The sequence below is a fragment of the Teleopsis dalmanni genome, chromosome 2, assembly GCF_002237135.1.
Source record: "Teleopsis dalmanni isolate 2A chromosome 2, ASM223713v2, whole genome shotgun sequence".
Classification (NCBI taxonomy): domain Eukaryota; kingdom Metazoa; phylum Arthropoda; class Insecta; order Diptera; family Diopsidae; genus Teleopsis; species Teleopsis dalmanni.
In genome coordinates, this window is record NC_051847.1 from 74,223,138 (window position 1) to 74,243,769 (window position 20,632).

The 20,632-nt window shown below is 27.9% G+C and overlaps 1 protein-coding gene across 1 annotated transcript in view; it reads right to left on the minus strand.

Annotated features, from left to right (window-relative positions):
- Positions 1-15,866, minus strand: part of LOC119682452 (tyrosine-protein kinase receptor torso-like) — a gene marked incomplete at its 5' end in the record, with an annotated part of 23,479 nt that extends 7,613 nt beyond the window's left edge. Inside the window, 10 exon segments of the mRNA XM_038095900.1 lie at positions 2,629-2,800; positions 3,022-3,286; positions 3,477-3,616; positions 3,713-3,848; positions 8,718-8,884; positions 9,637-9,808; positions 11,941-12,020; positions 12,522-12,759; positions 12,899-13,207; positions 15,646-15,866. Coding sequence (XP_037951828.1) covers positions 2,629-2,800; positions 3,022-3,286; positions 3,477-3,616; positions 3,713-3,848; positions 8,718-8,884; positions 9,637-9,808; positions 11,941-12,020; positions 12,522-12,759; positions 12,899-13,207; positions 15,646-15,858 — 1,892 coding nt within the window.
- Between the last annotated feature and the right edge of the window lie 4,766 nt (positions 15,867-20,632).

Sequence of the window (20,632 nt, forward strand, 5' to 3'; positions counted from 1 at the left end):
ATATATATATATATATATATATTAATGTGAAAGGTTTGTATATATTAAATCTTGATTGCCCATATGAATACTTCTGTAATGGATTAAACATTACAGATGTATTCATATAGATATTATTAATTCAAATATAGAAAAATAATTCCTAATCTTTATAAGCTCTTTGTAGAGCAATGTTTATCAAAGTAAGGCGTACCCACTTAGGGAAATATTTCGATTGTTAAGAAGGGTTTTTTGTAATTACAGGTTAGTCGACATTGTTGAGTTAGGATAACATCGCTTATTTTAACGAACTAATATAGCTGTACACAAGTAAAAGTAAAGGACTATTTCTGAGAGAGATGAGGGGATACTATTTGTCTTTGGTCGTTCGCAAAGTTATATATATTTAACTAATCTGCTTAAGCTCTACAAATCTCTTATCATGCCAGTCCTGCTGTATGGTGAAGAATATTGGACAATTACCAACAATGATGAGAGGGCAAAAGCAAAATTTTTCGAAAGATCTACTGTCTCTTATACGTTGTGAGTATAGATTTAGATGGAATGATGTACCAGCTATACAGTGACAATGACATAATTAAACGTATAAAAACTCAAGAGCTTTCTTGGCTTGGTCATGTCATGTCACCGATTAAAAAGGTGTTTGATTAAATCCTCGCTGGTGGAAAACGCGGTAGAGGACATTCGCATATTCGGTGGAACCACCAGGTCACTAACTCCTAAAGGCACTTGGTACTTTCAACTGGCAATAGAAAGCAACTGATCGGGCTAGCTGGTGGAGTCTATTAGACGCAGCGAAGGAGGACTCTGGTTTGTAATGTCTAACTAAATAAGAAAGAAATGACGCTTGGGAGGATAGTGGATACAGATATTTTTTAAAATGTTAAATGGGGCGTATCGCAAAAACAGTTGATTAACACTGATAAAGAGCAAAGTAGGTATTATCCTTTGTTAAAAACTCAATCAATTCAATAAGTACATATTTTCTGATATTTTTCCTACAATTCATTCGAAACACAAATTCCAGACTTAATAATTATTTTCCAGACATAAAAATCTTTTTCAAATCTAAAAGTACTAAATGAATAACAAAAAATTACACAAATATTTCCTGAAAATTTTTAAATCGAAAATACTTAACGCTTCTTAAATGAAATGCAAAAAGGATAAAAAACAAAAATGGAATTTTACTAATTACCTTTTAAAATTTCAAGGCACATATTTACTTAAAATTGTTACTAACTAACATTTTTTGTCTTGACAACGAGAGGTAGACGCAAGGTTAAAAAACAATAACAAAAGCTAAGTTAAGTATTCAATATGCCCTCCTTGTCACGATTTCAAAAAGCTCAGGATATAATGAGTGGACAAAATGGCACCCACATCCTTTGTGTTGGCAGGAAGCCATAATAATTAGAAGTGAAATGAAAAATGTTTTTGTAAGACATGAGCATACATTAATTATTGTTCCAATTTTCTTTACAAATTACAGGTTAAATGCTTCATTTTTAATATTCACAATATGCAATATTAAATAATATTTAAATAGGCAAATAAAGGAAGTGAACAATGGAATATTATATTATAGTTATGTATATTAAAAAATTCTTAAAGTATTATCAATTAGAGTATTTTCATAATTTAATATTTATTTCTATTAAAAAGGCTTTTAATATTTATTAATTATTAGGAGTTAAAATATTAAAATGAATAACTAGAGAACCATAGGACATAAAGTCGCTACTTCAACCTAACAAAGAAAAATCTTACTTATCTTAAAAAATGTTTAAAATGTTATCAATTACACTATTTTTATAATTTAATATTTATTTCTTTTAAAAAGACTTTTAATATTTACTAATTATTAAGGTTTAAAATATCAAAATTAATAACCAGAGACCCATGTAATGTAAGGCCACTACTTCAACCTAACAAAAAAATGAACAAGAACAAAAAAATGAAAAACTATTCTATAAATCCACAAAATAACAAGAGTAATAACTAATAAATTTTTTCCATATATTCACGAGCTAAGGGCAGAAATATAACCGGTACTCTCTCTTGGATTATTAATATTTTATAGTGAAAAGACGGTTGCTGTGTTAATGAATAAACCTCTTCTCAACAATGTGATAGATCGAAAACGAAGATTTTCCCATAAATTAAAAACAGATTACAGTGTTTTGGTCGACGATATAAGAACAGTAGCTGCGCCTATGGGACACCATTGACTATTTTTTTTTACCTTTTTCGATTTCTAACTAATCCCGTGCTTATATATTTTTTTGTATATCCTTGTAAAAACAACACTTTTACTTTGCCACTTATGGTTACATATAAATTCAAACTGAACATACATTTTCATATATACGATTAAAAAAACTCTTCAAGATACCCAGAACTATGCTTTCATAAATAATTAATTAATAATTATAAATTATGTATATATTATAAATTTGAAAAAAACACTTTATCTCCTGAAGTCAGACCAGTGGACTGACTATAATATTATAAAATATTTATTTATCGAAATTGAATCAAATATAAAATAACCTAAGTGCTAGAAACTGTGTCTAAGTAAAATTAAAGACAAAATTCTGTGAATTCTTTCTTTAAAATTTTACTCACCTCAAGAAATCAAGTAGATTTCCAAAACTACAATATTCAGTCAAAAGCATCATACCATTTTGGCACTTAGTACAGTGACCAATGATTCCAACAATGTTCGGATGTTTATCTACCGATTTCATTACTTCAATTTCTCGTCGGAAAGCACGCATATCTTCCACTAAAGGTTGATCTATAAAATTAAAAAAATAAAAATAAATTTTATAGAAGTATAACAAATATTACAATATATAAGTAAAATTTATTTAAATTTAAATAAATAATAAGAGCTTTTCAAAAAGTATGTAAATTATTTTGTTATGAAATTAAACCTATTAAATATACTAAGTAGAATAAAAACAATAACAAATATGCAAACAAATTGTGAAATTTATAAATTAGCAAAACACTTACCTTTAAGCATTTTAACAGCCACTTCACGTGGACCTGAATTCTTGTCCTTGTAAATGCCGCGGCGCACAAAACCGAATGCACCCTCACCGAGAATTTCCAACAGTTCAACATCGTGACGGTCAATTTCCATGTCATCATTAAAAATTGTAACATCATCAAAGTGTGGCTGAAAATTGGCTGATTCCTTAGTAGCAACAGTGAAGAGGGTATTTTTAGGATAATCTGTAACAGATTTATCAGTAATTGGAGTCTTCCTCTCCAGTTCCTTAAAATATATTTAAAAAGAATTTTTTTATTACATTGTTTATATTATTTTTGGTTAAATTTTTGGAGAGTTGGAACTGAACTGCACGTAATAAAAGTTAATGCTTATTTAATATTTTTTTAATAAATTACATTTAAACAAAATAATAAAATTATATGAAAATCAATTTATTATTAAAAATAATTCTTACCTCAAAATATTTACTACGTTCTTGATGACGTTTAAGTTTAGCCTTTCGGTAGTAAATTAAAAATATAGTCAACCCCATTATTACTACGAATAATATAGAAGCCAAGACAACGGATATGATATTTGTGAGATCGTTGTTATCTAAGAATTCAATGAAAGAAAATATAATATTAGAACCTTTAAAATATATTTAATTTTTTTTTTTTTAATTTCTATTTTTTTTTTAGTTTTACTTACCCGATATCATCACAATCGTTTTAATTGGATTATCTATATAGGCTGAAGTTTTTCCTCCAGCTGTGAAAGCTGTTAAATGAATTTCATAATGACTGCCATAAATAGTTATTTGCGGTATAAGAAAATATGTCGCTGCCTAAAAACAAATAAATAATACATTTATTATATACACAAATAAACAAATAATATATTATTTTTTTTAAATATATTTATTCTTCAACAACTTGTATTAAATATTTACTAAAATTTCTAAAATAATCTACTACTTAAAAATCATATAGGATCATCGTTTTGCTTATAATTACAATGCTATTAGGTTTCTCAGTTGAAATAGATCTAAACTTAGTTTATTCTCTGATTTGTAAATTGAACACGTCATTGTTAACTATCTTATTGAATGTTGTAAGATGCGAGTTTCCCGATCTACACCATACTACGTAGGTCTCTTCTGATTACAACAACATATTACTATATTCTCCAATGCAGGATTGAGAAGATGGTTAAGTTCGTTAAAGTTTATAAACACTGTCGTGTGTATTGTTAAGGATGTTATATATTAAGAATGTTGAGTTCTCTCTACAATACGTTTAATTCGATCTGAATATGCCGTCTTAGTTGTCCTTAAAATCTATGAAGCAGCATATTGAATTTTCATCATTTTTTATCTCCTGTCTATGATTAAGATTTGTTTAAATATTGATTTGTTGTGGTCAATATTTGAATAATAAACTTTTTATAAATATCGTCCAACATAAACATTACTTCTTGGTAAGATTTTTCCCCGATGTTCAATTTAATTTTAGTATTTTAACAAAAGGTCAGTTAATCAACCCTAATGCATATGAAATAGAAGACAAACGTGAGTTAAAACATCATAAAATACTTTCAGTAGGCAATGGTATAAAATCATGGTCGAGAAACATACTATTCAGTCAGTGGTGAGGTCTACACATCTGCAGCAAGCCGTTCTCCTTTGCCACATGTTGACAACATGTTGGATAAAACATTTCCAACAAGCCCTCTATTTTTTTAGATATGGCAACTCGACAGATTAAGCAATAATCTTGCTTTTACAAACAGACATAACTTATTGTACTTTCAGCAGGAAACTAATGAATAATTTACCAGGGAGCCATTCTCCAACAAGCTGTTCTATTGCATTGTGTTGATAACCAAAGCCAGCATAACACATTGTATTTTAAGCAGGGAAATAATAAACAATTTACCAGGGAACCATTTTCCAACAAGCCGTTCTATTTTTTTTTACATATGGCAACTATCCAGATAAAGCAATGCTCTTGCTATCCTATTACAAAGACGGGAATAACGTTTATGACTTTCAATGCTCTTGCTATCCTATTGCCAAGACAGGCATTATGTATTATATTTAATCAGGAGAAAAATAATTCCATTTCTTATAGATATGGTAACTAATCAGATATAGGGACATAGGGTCTAATATTTTTGCGAGGAATATCCCTGGGAGATAAAGAACCCCTGTGGTTTGCAGAGTTACTCCATTTTTCTTCTTTAAAAACTAGTGAATTTATGACTTTAAACTATTTGTTTTATACACGAATTATATATATTAGGGTGTCCCAAAAAAATCAAATTCTTTTTTTTTCAACGCATACCCTGTAATTATGTTTGAATAGTGTCAAAACAATTGTAAATAAATTTTCGTGTCATTTGAAATAAAGGAACCCGTGCCGACTTGTCGAAACATGTCAGAACTTGCATCCTTTAGCGCATCACAGCAAAGTTATTGCAGTGCTCGTTATTATTTGTTTGTTTTAGTAGTAAGCGCATTATTTTGATTCAATCAATATGTCAATAGGATTACGCAGTTTTAAAAAGGAAATATTTTTAATTGGGGATGTAAAACATCAAATCACTGGTTCAAAACTTCCCTCTAATGGACAAGTATTGGCAGTTCTGTTCTACAACATTCGTGAAGTGAATTTAAGTATTACTGAAAGCGCAAATCTTACTATTCGTGAGTGCATTATTTATTGGGAAAAGGCACGTATACCAACTAAAGCTATACCTAACTGTGTTAAGAAGTTAATTACATTATACCAAGTTTGGAGAGGTTTGCAGAAAAATGCGAACAAAACACAATACGTGTACGAGCAGCGTCGACAAGAGTTTATTACAAACTTAGACAATTTGTTTGACATTGCACATGCTGACGCGCTTAAATTAATAAAGATAAATGAAGATAAAATCTTCTTGCAGCGCCAGAGAGAGCCAGGTCGACCTGGTTACTTAGCTGGAGCGGACAAAAAATTAGCCGAAAAAGAGGAAAAAGCGCATCTTAGAAACATTGAGGAACAAAAGCGTCGTGCTAATTATTGTTTATCCTTAACTGCTTCGACGATATCTTATCACGAAACTTTATCTTCTGATTCTGAAATAATGGATCTACAAGAAAATTTACCCATCCAAACTGGGACTGCGCAGTCCGCTACTAAAAAAACTTCTATAAGGAAAAATTTTATCACTCCAAAGTTAGTGGCAGCTTTAGATAGGTGTCAGTTAAGTATGAGAAATTCTGTATTTATTATTGAAGCTACTCTTGAGGCACTTGGACACAATACTGACGAATTTCCTATAAGCAAGTCCTCCATTCAAAGAATTCGCACAGAAAAACGAAAACAGCGTGCAGAAATTATTAAAGTCGATTTCCAAAACGAAGTACCAGACATTGTAACTGTCCATTGGGATGGCAAACTGTTGCCGGCTTTAGATGTCCGCAAATGTAGAGAAGAACGTCTCCCGATTGTTATTTCGTATGGTGATAAAGAACAACTTATTGCGGTGCCAAAATTAGACAACTGTACAGGAAGTGAACAGGCACAGGCAGTTTGGAATGCGGTTACTGACTGGAATCTCGAAGATAAAGTGCAAATCCTTTGTTGTGATACTACTGGTTCAAATACTGGTCGTATTAATGGTGCTTGTGTGCTTCTCGAACAAAAATTTAATCGAGATATGCTTATTTTTGCTTGCCGTCATCACATCTACGAATTGATATTGAAAGGCGTTTTTGATGCTAAAATTAGTCAAGTTACTAACAATCCTAACATTCCATTATTCAAAAGGTTACAAGAAAACTGGACAAATATCGATCCTAAGAAAGTACAGTATCCTACAGAAAGGTTATCTTACTTGAATGCTTCAGAAATTGACAAACTGCTGGAATTTTATCGAACTGAATTGACTAAGAAAATTGTTAGAAACGACTATAGAGAATTAATAGAGCTTTCAATAATATTCCTTGGTGGAGATACAGAAAAGAAATTTAAGATTCGACCTCCAGGTGCCATGCACCAAGCGCGATGGATGGCGAGGGCAATTTATTTATTAAAAATTTCATTACTTAGCTCTCAATTTATAATGTCTAACAAGGATAAAGCGGCTCTGTTAGACGTCTGCCTTTTCATCGTGACATCCTACGTCAAACCTTGGCTGCAATGCATTTCAGCGGTAAAAGCACCTTACCAGGATTTGTGTTTTCTGAAGACCATGAAGGCTTATGAAACAATTGACAAAATTATCTCAAAAACAGTTTTACAAAAGTTCTGTCAGCATTTATGGTATTTAATTGATGAAGTGGCTGTCTTGTCCCTATTCGACGATGATGTTGATTATGAAAGAAAGGCAAAAATAGTTAATAACTTAGCCAAAGAAAACCCATCAGCCCACAGTAAACGATATATCCCTTCAAAAGATGAACTTTGTGGTTCACTTTACGAGAAAAACATCGATGACTTTGTTTCATTGAAAAGCAAGGCTTTGTTTAATCGACTCAAAATTGATGACAGTTTTCTCAACGAATGTCCTACTTCATGGTCTAGTAATGCTTCATTTCAACATGCTAAAAATAAGGTGCTGACACTGCGAGCAGTTAATGATACAGCAGAAAGAGCGGTTAAGTTAATGCAAGACTTTCATGGCAAAATCACTGTTGAAGACGAACAAAAGGAATTTTTACTACGCTGCGTACAAGAACACAGATATGTTTATCCTGACTGTAACAAACAAACTCTAAAACGAAAATTAAATAATTAACATCATTTTAATAATAAATACTTAATAAATATAAGAGACAGGTAAAATAGTGTTTTATTTACTAAATAAACATGAAGGTCTAAACTGTCTTCTATAGTTTCAATACAAACTTTCTGTTAAAAGTTTGGGATCAAGTCGGCACGGGTTATCGTTATCCGATACCAATAATATTTATTATTTTAGTTACTAGTATCAAATAGAAAAAAAATAAGAGGTATGCGTATTTCAAATCGAAAAAAAAAATTTCGCCCTTATACCCTGGGACACCCTAATATATATATATAACGTTTTATATTTTGTTTATTATGTTTTGACAATAATTGCACTAACATAGTTGCTACGGTAGACTGACTTACGAAATCTCCATGGCGGGAAAAATTTGACAATAAATGGCGTAAATTGCTTTGAATTTTTGTAAATATTTTGCAGTTTTACGGCGTACTTTGATACTTTGACGTACGCACAGAGAAATTAAAAGCTTATTACGTCTTTGAAATAATATGGAATTCTCAAAATGCTTGTCCTGTGAAATTTCAATATAAATTCTTAGAAATTCTATACAATAACAAAATCCAATAATAATGCACAGATAGCAATTTTTCTTGGAAAAGCGAACGAAACTTAATTTACGGTTGTAACAACATTGCGATTTTATTTTTAAATCTTGAAATTTGCATTTAAAAACTCAAACAAAATTTCAATTTAATAGAAATAATTTATTTATGATGAATTTATGAAATTTATGCGAAATAAATAAGATTAAAAAAACCTCTGAACTGCAAGTTTTGTCAGTAAGTCAAAACCAAAGTAAAAGTCAAGTACGTGATGTTATTATTTATAACTGCTGATACTACTGTATTACTGATACTACTCAATTTTAATATAATTCCTATATAATTTTGATAAATTTAATATCAAGTATTTCACTTACTTTGCTGACGTTAAAGGTAAAAGCATTGCCTTTTTCATCTATATCCATGATGCGCAAAGTGTAGTAATCCGGGAAATACTCAGGCTTATTCCAGCTTATATTTACGGAAAACTCATTTTCACCAATAAATATTTGCTCTGCGTCTAAGCCAGTCGGTGCGAGAGGTGCTATTTTATAAAAAATAAAAAAATACATTTATGTAAATTGAAATCTAACATTTTAATAAACAAATAATAATTATAAAAAGGTTTCTTCTACATGCAAATATTTAATTGATAAAACTTTGATGAAACACAGCATCAAAAAGGTTTGCAAATATCATCCTTTGTAAAGGGAAAGATACATTAAATAAAAATCATAACATTGCTCCGAACTTTACTGGCATTTTAATATAACACTTATGTTTAATTATTTTTTAACAAATTTAAAAAAATTAAAATTTTTAATATTTTAACAAATTTAAAAAAATTATATAATAATTTAATGTTTAATTATTTTTTAAGAAATTTAAAAAAATTATACGTTTAATTATTTTTTAACAAATTTAAAAAAATTAAAAGTTTAATTAATGTTAATTATTTTTTAACAAATTTAAAAAAATTATAAAAAAGTTTAATCTTTTTTTAACAAATTTAAAAAAATTAAATGTTTAATTATTTTTTAACAAATTTGAAAAAATTAAATGTTTAATTAATGTTTAATTATTTTTTAACAATTTTAAAAAAATTAAATGTTTAATATGTTTAAAAAAGTTTAATCTTTAATTAATTAAAAAAATTAAATCTTTAATTATTGTTTATTTATTTTTTTATAAATTTAAAAATAAATTTTGCATTTTTCGAAACCACTTTAAAAAAATTAAATTTCAAATTAATTTTAAATTTAAGTTTAATAATAACTTTAATACATGTCAACTTACCACATATATTAAAATCGTAATTATACCATTCAACACATGAGGGTACTACAAAGTTAGACCAGAAAAGTTCACTTTCCCTTGAAATGGTGTTAGGATTTTTGGCACGTATACCCAATGAGTATTCCATAGAGAAATGTAAATTTTCAAGCGTGTATGTATATAATTGACGTGGCTGTATTGGAATAATCAAAACAAATAATTCATTATCAAATAATTAGCTTTTTACATTGCTTTAAAATTATAATTAATTTAAGTTTTAAAGTATTTTCATTTAAAATAATAAAATTAAGAATAAAAATTCTTTAACGTTATACAAAATTAATTAAACTAATTAACAAATTCAGTAATAATTTTAGTAATAAAAATGTTCATACTCTGAGTTGATTCGTATATATTTAGAACTCATATATCAGTATATTATGAACCTATCTCAAACACGACTAAAGGTTGCTAATGTAAATTCTGTAGAGAGTATAACAATATATACTCATATATTTAGCATCAGGAAACTAATTCCATATCCTTAACAACGTTCTCTCAATTCACAAAAAATTTGAAAAAGTGTTGTATTGTTAATTAGTAGCCTCTACTCTATCTAAGTTAAATTTGGAATACTTTTTCAGGGAGAGATGACCTTACAGGTTGTGGTTTTTGTGGTGACTAGATATTAAGAAATAACGTGTACAATGAAATTATTTTTCTAAGTATCTTTAAAGGGCTTGGGTACTTCAGGATGACCTAACAAAGGGACCAAGTAAAACTTTTTTAAACTTTTCATTCACATTATTTTTAAGTTTTCTTTTTTATTCGATTTTATTCTGTGCCTTAATTACCAATGATAATTAAAGCAAATAATACACATAGAAGCCAAAATTTAAATTTAAATACTAAACATGGAAGTATTTATATTTTAAATAGAATACAAATATCCTTGTTTTGTTTTCATTTGAAATATTTCACATTCTTAAGTAAATAAACATACACAAAACATCAAAAGGACTTTGGATTTGTGAAGCAACAGTTTATTTGTACAGCGACATGAAAAGGATACCGTTTTCAATAGCTTTCGAATTTGTAGAACAAATAACGTTTTGGGTCTTGAGTCCCATTTTACCCATTTTACATGTCTACTTATGCAATGAATTGAATTTTCGACTAGTCTGATTTCATTTCCTTTTCATATTGAATATCTGCATATTTTATTTGGTAAAAAATGCTGCCCTTGCTGCTCTACACTTTGCATGTAGTTCACATGTACTTACATATATACTATATATATTAAATAAAATAAAGTTACCAATTTTTTTTTGTTTTTTTTTTTTGCAGCTTTAGGTTTAAGGATATCTCAAAGAAAATTTTCAATGGCGCTATGCGACAATGCGGTATGCGAGCCATCTAAAAATGCATAGAATGTATAAAAATGAATTCTACTGCCTATTTGCTTTTACTATAGCTAAGTAGATATGTTAGAAGGATGCCTACACACATTACCAATCAGCTAAGCATTAAATGGATAGTGTGGGTAACGTACCGCTAAACGCCCACTTAAATATACGCAACTATTGAAAAAATTTCTAAAAAGTAAAGCCTACAAAAATAGTTGAATTATAAGGTATCTAAAAATGTCAACCTAGTTTGTGTAAAACGGAAAATATTTAAATGTCTTTGGCTAAGAAAAAAAATGATAACTCATTTTTTTTTGAAAATCTATGACTTAACTGACTCGTTTTGTTGAAAATCTTAGTTTAAATACTCCTAGTTAACATCATCAAATTGGATTCATCCTACTTTGCTTTCGTCAGAGTGACATCATATTCACCAGCAAAAACCATATTGCTTGAGTATGACTTGTGGAACAACAAACTACTAAAGTTCATACTAATAGTGAAAGAACCCATCTAGTAGTAGTGCCACAAACAATAGTGCCACCTAGCACTAATGCCACCAAGCTTGAAAGATATATTTCTATCACTATTATGCTCGACACTAGGTTAGTTTAGCTGCTACAGTTATTGTACACTTGAAACCTGATAGTACCATCTTTCTTATTTCTTTCTTATTTCAACAAGAATGAAAAATGAAAGTATAGATCTGCCATAGACATTGGTCTATGCCAGATCTATTCATACTAACATTTTATGAAGAAATGCTATTAATGAAAATGAAATTGTATAAATTAAATATATAAAATATATAAATGTAATAATTTATCTCATATTAAATTATAAATTATATATATAATTATATATAAGTGTGTGTTTAAGAAAAAGAAAGTCATATAAATTAACTATGTATATAACTTACATTTCTAATTTCCAAAGGATTCAAATCATTACCTCCGCCTGTTACCGGAAAGCATATAATATCATATGTGCATGTCATATCTATAAATATAAGAAAAATTATGTATTAATAAAATAAATAAATTAAATTAAATTAGTAAATTTAATAATTGTTCTAAGCAAAGTAAAATTTTAAATAATTTCAAAGTAAAAGAATACTTTTATCAGATAAAAAGATATTAATGGACTTAATCGAACAATATGACGGGACTGTCATATGAAGAGGTAGGTACCAGCTTACATTTTTATTTCTATATTTTGTATATAAAATACATTCAAATCAAACAGTTGAGATAAGTCACCCTTCTTGTTAATTAGAGACAATAGATTTAAAAATATGGATATGAAATATGAATATTTTCTTATTGTTGGGTTCAACCCATCATTAACATGGCTTTAAATACCAGAAACAAGGAATAAGGAAAGGGAAAGAAGCTAGTATAAAATTAGTATGAAATAGACTTGTTTAACTGTTTAACTATAATTTAATTTAAATTTAATTTTATATTTAATGAAATTGTTATAATTAATTAATACACATACCGGCAGCTGGTTTCCAAGATATCATAGCTTTCAATTTCAGTTTATCATCTTTATCTGTAAGAAAATTGTTGATCTGTATTTTTGTCACTTTGCTCGGAGTAAATCCATATGTTAAAGTTGAGAATTGTTCTTCCTTGGCTATGACCGAGTACTCATTTGTAGCATGGACTGCTGTTACTGATATGTTATAGCTTGTGTTGTATGAGAGATTAGTCAGCGTAAAAAAACTGTCATCCGACTACATCATGAATTAGCATTATATAAAAAAATAAAAAAAATTTTTATTATTTAATTTTATAAAATGTAAATAAAAAACCTTTTATATACATATATAATGTTTTATGTATAAGCGATTTGTTTTTGCCTCTAATACTCACCACATAAACCAAAACATATGCTTTAGTGAATAATTGGACTACAAATAACGTATCCACAAACGGATTCTGCATCGTGACATTATCTTTAAACTGTTCTGTGGTTTCACTTGAGTTATTCAAATTTGAATTCAGCGTCTGAGTTTGATTAATGCGGTAAACATTTCTGTGAGTTTCCAATTCGACACGAAACTTCAGACTTCTATCATCGCGACACACCAATTTTAAATTAAAATTTTCATATATCTTCTTTGTATTTTGCAATTTCGAGGTGCGGTTGAATTTACAAAAGTTATGACAGCCTTCAAGATACTGAAAACGGAAATAAAAGGTTGCTGTAAGTATTTTTGTTTAAAAATAAATAAATAAATTCAGTAGTAAAAATATTTAAAACAGACAACGTATCTCACTAACTATTTTTATGGAATCAAATAAATAACGTATTCTTATAATACACTATCGACATATAACACTTAAAAAAATTACTTATACTAAGGGCCAGTATAACAGAGTGAACGAAAATATATGGTCAGAATTAAGGAGTATAATTATAGTAGTACTTCTTAAACATAACCTTGAATTTCCTTATATACCATTAAATTATTCACCATCCTGACTATTTCCAAAGTTCATAAGCTTTTCGAAATATTTATGTACCATAAAGTACAACACAATTATATATCCACAAGAAACTATGATTTTTAATGCCAAATACAAGACTAACATAATATATTTTCTTCTCTGTAAGTATCAGATATGAAAAAACATAAGCATAGTTAATGGGTATCTCCAAATCTTCGTTAACCAATCAAATAAATAATATAGAACTGTAGAGTGCAAACAATTATCCCTACGCGAATGTAAATGGAGTTGGATCAGTCAACGCCTCTCTCCAAAGAGATAAAACAAATATCATACAATAGGCTACCAAATGGTATCCGCAATGTTGTGGCTGTCCACACTCTTGATAGGACTTATGACCGAATAACTGAATTGAGTTGTTGACTTAAAAGACTATTCTCTTTTAACTCAATATAGTGCTTAGTATAAGCAGATTATCAAGACTCAGTATCTCACTGTAAGTAAGAGCTTATGATGAATTTGTAGCATATATAAGATTTTAAGTAAACCAATAACAAATTCTTTTACGAAATGGTAAAATATTACGAAATCTGCCTTATGTCTACAACCATGGTTTATGTGTAGAACTTATTTCTAATATATCTCAAATATGCAAAATCGATTTTAATATCCTTTATTAATCAATGTAATTAATATATTATAAGAAGGTATTCACAACCTGATCCAATGTTAGATTGCATATTAACTATTTATCATGTATATGTATAAACATTGATTCATAAAAATCATATATCATAAAAATGTAAGAACTTATCTCATATATAACCTACGCCGATATTAGATTGTATTTTATTTAATCATCATGTATTATATTGATTAATATATATTGATATCCTATGTAGCTATTCAACCTGATCAGGTATATCACTGACTATTATTTAGTTGTTACGTATGGATTCAGATACCCTGAAACACTTTCAACCTGTTCTAATATTAGATTGTATTTTATATAATTTATAAAATATACTGAAAAGCTGATTCAACCTCATTCGATATTTGATTGTATATTTTTAAATTTATAGATTGCATCAAGTACTATCATCTATGCATCACAGAAGGCCATTATTTGAATTTGAGTGGGCTTTGAGTACGAAACCGCTACTCCAAGCTAACCTAACCATCTGTACATCTAGGTGAAGATTAGGAAATAGATTCATCTCTTGAAAATATGTTCCAAAAATAATTCTATGTGAAAATTCTGGTATCCCACTGAATAATGTCTATAATTATGTCTACGAGCATATAATAATGACGACTATCGAAGAGCAATCAGCCCTTGTTTTTTAAATTCAGTTTTCAACTTATTTCTTTTTAAGAACATGTGTTAATTAAAAAATTGCTTTAATTAATTGAATAGAAGGGACTCCCAAAACAGGCTATGTCAAAGAGCAAAAATAAATTAAATCCAAAGGGTACCATACACTCTCCTACAGTATAAGCCAATTAAAAAATATTCGTGAAATAAGTTTCATTTAATATTGGCTTAAAATCAAATTTTTATAAATTTAATTTTAGATTAAATTAATTAGACTTAAGTTAATTATTTGACTTATTATTATGAAAATTACGTCTTCAGATAGAGTGCGTAAAAAGGGATAAGGGAATATACAAATTTTTCGTACCAAAAACTTTTCTTAATAAAAAATAAATTAAACACTCTTCACACAACGTTTAAATGTGGTTAAAAGTTAAAAATTTGTTTTAAATTTTATTAAATCCACAAATCTAAATGTATCTGAAATCTGTGGCTGTTAAGTATTTTTCCAGCTATTTGAGGCGGCGGTATATGTTGCGTAAACAACAAATTTTAACTTTCTAGCCATGTCTGAAATTATCCGTAACCAAAGATAGATAAAGTTTTTTTTCGGGAAGAAGGGGAAAATCAATGAAAAATTTAATCTTTATAAAATTGCTTTACAGCCTGCCAATGTAAATGAGTGATTAGCTACAAGGATATTGACTACAAAACTGCAGGGCAATATTAATGTTTTGTGGATATTCCTTAACTACAGTATAATCTGCTCACAGCATATTTAAGTTAATAATTGTCAAGGATGATTTTCTAAATTTTCTAAAATAAAATTTTTATTTATTTTATTCGTACTTACCACAGGATTCGAATGCAGGAGTGCTTCATATTTTTGCTCTTGCGTATGTTCGAGCAATTTTTGTCGATATGTGCTTAGACACTTAGCGGTGCAAGCAGTTATCATGTATATTTGAGGATCCTCTTGCTCCATCTGATCGACAAACATCATATGCGCATTACTTCCTAATATTAGATAAAAAATAATTGTGAAATTCCCAATTTGCAGCATCATGATATTGTATCGGGGTCCTGATGTCAATATTCACAATTAATTTGATAATCCGTATCCACAGAATTGTTTAAACTCGAAGTATTTTAATTTCTTATAAATATAATTTTGTTTATACACGTATTTACTTTATTGTAATAAATTTTTTTTATATAATTTTTATAATACACTGAAACAAATATGCAAACACTTCGATTAATTATTATTTTATTTTTTATGTTGTTGGATTATTTGGACTATGGCATTATTTTTTTTAAATTCATGAAAAAATTATTAATATATTTTTTTGCAAATTTTTGATTAATTTTAATTAATTTGTTTTTCACTTTGTATATTGTTAATTTTTAATTAATTAGTATTTAAGCTGCCAAATTAATGGTTTTATAAATTTTTTATAATACAATTGCACTTCTGAAAGACTCCGTAAGTATGTTTTTTTTTTAATTTTAAATCAATGACTGTTTATAAAAGAATCACAAAAACAATTAACTTTTAGAATAAATTTAATTAAAATATTTAAATTTTATTTTTATACAAATTTTCATAAAACAACCGTACAAATAACAGTTTACACATTTATTATAATATATTTTTGCCAAGCAAAATTAAACTCATATATTCAAATATAAATAATTTAATTATATTTTATTGTATCATTTATTTAACGCAATAGCTAAAACACATCACTATTAAGACTACGAATGTTTTATCACTGTTTCAACGTTATCACTTCGAATCTTTATATTGTACTGAAGACTTATTTTCGATACTGCAATCTATAAACTAAATAAAAACTTTTAGAACTAAATGGTTAAATGGTTAACACAATACCCTATATCATATATTACATTGCCTCAACCTTCCTAGTTCGAAATTACTATTCTAATTTTAGACTTTGCATATATTAACACACCAAGGACACGGTTAATATTGCCCATCAGGTACTATTGGAGAACAATAACAGTTACGATATCCTCTAAAGGTTATTTGTATACCTGTGCTATATACAAGCTAAATATTTGTCACCAAAATAGAACAAAAAGATTTTATTACCTAATTTTAAGCAATAATTATTAAACTCTAACATATGGCAAAAGATAATTATTAATATTGGTTAGTCCTTAGATTAACAGGTAAGCGAATGAGTTCGAATGTGTAGATTAAAGAAATTCTGACCCTTTTCAATTTAGTCCTTTTACCAATTAGTTTTTATTACTCAAAAAATATTCTAGGAACTCAAAATTATTATGTTAATACTTATTCAATGTGAAAAATCTTAAAATTAACGTTATATGACAGGAAGTTTTAATATTAACAAATATTGGAAATGGATATGTCCTTAACATGTTCTTAGGTTCTGTATATACTACAAAGACTCTTAAGAAATAATATTGAGATCAGTAAGAAGCATATAGCACTTCTTCAAAACCAAATTTTTATATATGTATATATTATATATATATAGAATATATATTTATATGTATATAGAATATATATTTATATATATATAGAATATATATTTATATTAATAGGAATATTTATATTGATAACCTTTTGCCATTTTTAATCAGAATAATAATTCGTTTTTAGAAAATATCTTTCAGTGTTTTTTTTTTCTTATTTCGTAAAGTTAATTTTTAACTATCAATATAATACTAATGTATTTAAAACAAATGAAAATCTTACGATGTAATGTGAGAACTAATCAGTAAGTACAACAAAACTTCCAAGACAACTCAACCATTTTTTCGGCTTGCAAAAACTAGGTATATAATAACTAGGTAGGTAGGTATAAAATATAATTTTGTCATAAACCATCGATAATCGCCTTTTTTGGTCTATACACCCTATTACTGACAAAACTTGTATGTACTATAACTTGGAACGCAGGCTCTGGGTACAAATTTCAATAACTATTGATTCAAATATATGCACAAAAATAGCTTGATATCTCTGTCTGAGAAAAAGAAATAAAGCACTCGTTAGATTCTCAAAAACATGTACTATAAAATTTACTTATAGGCTTAAGTCTATCTGTTATAATACGGGACTAATAGGGCTGTGCGTGGCTTACAAACAGTCAGATTAACCTAACTAAGCATTGTCATAGGTTAGGTGAAATAAAGGGAGGAACGAATCTTCCTCAATAAGCTAAGTAGGCTGTTCTGATTCCACAATTCTCCGTAATGGTGGGTAGAGGAACAATTATGGAAGAAGTTGACAAAAACATTGATAAATGCAATTGTCTGACCAATGTTAATGCTGGAAATATTGCAGAGTATGTTAAAGAATGGGGCACTCAAGAGTTTAAGCCTTGTTCTGGACAAGCTTCAATATAGACACACCAGGTGTTCTGGTGTCTTTTCTTCAAGCGCCGATAGACATATATTACAGGAGATACTATGAGCTTGGATTTAGTGTTATCGTAATAAGACATAATATCCTTAAACAATTTCGATGTCAATTATTTTTATTTATTACTTCTATAATGTTAGTTGCTGATAGTAGAAATTAAAATACCTTGACATGAAATAAAAATTCGTGATGGATGATATTTTCTCAAGCTAACCAATTACTTTTTAGCCAACCAAAAAATATCATTTTAGAAACAATAAAATAACTGTTCCAGGTTTACTATTTTCACTTCTTTTAAAACTCAAATTATATTTCTAATTTTTACTTCCTATAAATCATACCCAAATTCGATTTCATAATAATAATTCCTAAAATGAGTAAGAATCGATTTTTTTATTTTAAACAGATATAGAAGTGAGAGTATGAAGCTACTGGTAACATCGTTAATAGGCTAATTATGTTGTATATTCTTACACTATTACAAATTAAACAGTAACTGACTAAAAATTAATAAATTTGAATATTATAAAATAAAATAAAAAAAATAGAGAGGTTTCGAACAGTAGTGAACTAAAACAACAAAAATTATTTTTATATTATTTCAAAAAAATTGCATGTAAGTACGGCTTTGGGTCAGTTAGCTAATGAACGCTGACTCTGAGCTTCAAATTTGGCAGCGCAGGAGTTCAATCCCTGGTACTTACAGTCTTAAAAAATTATTTATAAATAAGTAGATGCAAAAAATAACACCAAGACCACTGATGATGGTTATTTAGCAATACTCGAAACAGCTGTATGGTCAGCCATTGATTTAATTAATTAAAATGATATAAAATGAATTTTTGTTGTTGTAGTTCATTACTGTTCGAAAAATCTCTATTACATACAACAGTTTCTCTTAAAGTAAAAATAGTCACTACTGTCATATTGACGTTAAAATGAAATAAAAAATAGAAAATTAATAATAATAAAAAAAATGTAATATCCCATACATGCCATACATATAAGAGGCTGTTTCTGACTTATGAAATGTACTGAAATAATATATTATTCTAGGTAGGGCGAAGGGCTTAGTAGTACAGTTTTTTATTCTTAGTTAACTTTTAAATTAATTTGAGTGCGAACTTACAAATAAATAAATATAAATAATAAATTTATTATTCTAATAAAAAAAGATTAAATAATCTACTAATTAGGATGACTAGCATAATACTCTGAAATGAATTTTAATCTTTGTAGAAGCACGTCATGTGCTTTTAAAATATACTATAAAAACTATTTTAATTGTTAAAAATTAATTTACAAATCTCTTTTAGCAATAGTTGTTACTTGGTAGTCCGTAGGCAATAATAAGAATCAACAAGAATTATTATTTTTGACATGTTCTAACTTTACATCAAAGGCGTAAATTAAGAAATTAGTCTATTTGCATTAGATTTCCATAAATATCGGTTGCTAGCTATATGAATTAATAAAAACAACAGCAACAAAACACAGAATCTGTTGGGATAAAAAAGGTCTTGAAAATGTTTTCGACAAATGAGAATTACGATCATTATGACACTTATTAATTGAAGAGAATTATGTGATTGATCTTGATAGATAAAAATTAAGATCAACAAGATTTTATATTATTGAAGAAACCCTTAAAAGTTATATATACAGTTTGAAGTTTAGATTAGTGAAATTATTATTAATTAAAGAAAACTCTAGAAATGTTTGACATAAAAATATTTAATCTTACTTATAATCTCGTTTCTTTAAAGTTTAAAATTAAGCTCGTAAAAATTCTTAACTCAAAGCTTGTCACAAACCGTGACATGAAATTAACACACCATTTTTATTAAGTATGAAATTTACCGAATTAAATCTGCAATGCGAAGCGCAATCGCTTTTGAACTTTTTGGCCCCGTTTGTTTGGTATAAAATTTACACATATAATTTTAATTCCATGAATTCGAAATAAAAACATTTAACATTTTACGTGCTATCAAATATATTTGAAGCGATTTAAACACTAACAATTCATATAAAGAAGAGATTTCTTCGCACTTTCAACAACCAAGTAGTTTTTTTTTTGTTCATATATAGAATATGTAAAGTTCTCTGAATATTAATTTCTAACACAGTTTTCTTCGTATACTACTATTTTTTCTTACTTTCCTTGAAACTGTTGCTTTCATTGTTTTAAATATATCATCCTATCGTTGTATTGATTATTGTATTGATGGTATTCGATTTTACATATTTCGAATTCGAATTGAATCAAACTAATTTTAATTTTTTATTAACATTGTATGTAATAAACAAATGAAATCAATATTAAATCATTGTTTTTGTAATTGCTTATTAGAGAGGTTTCGAACAATACTGAATTACAACAACAAAAATTTTAATTTAGTCCAAAATTAATATTTTTTAA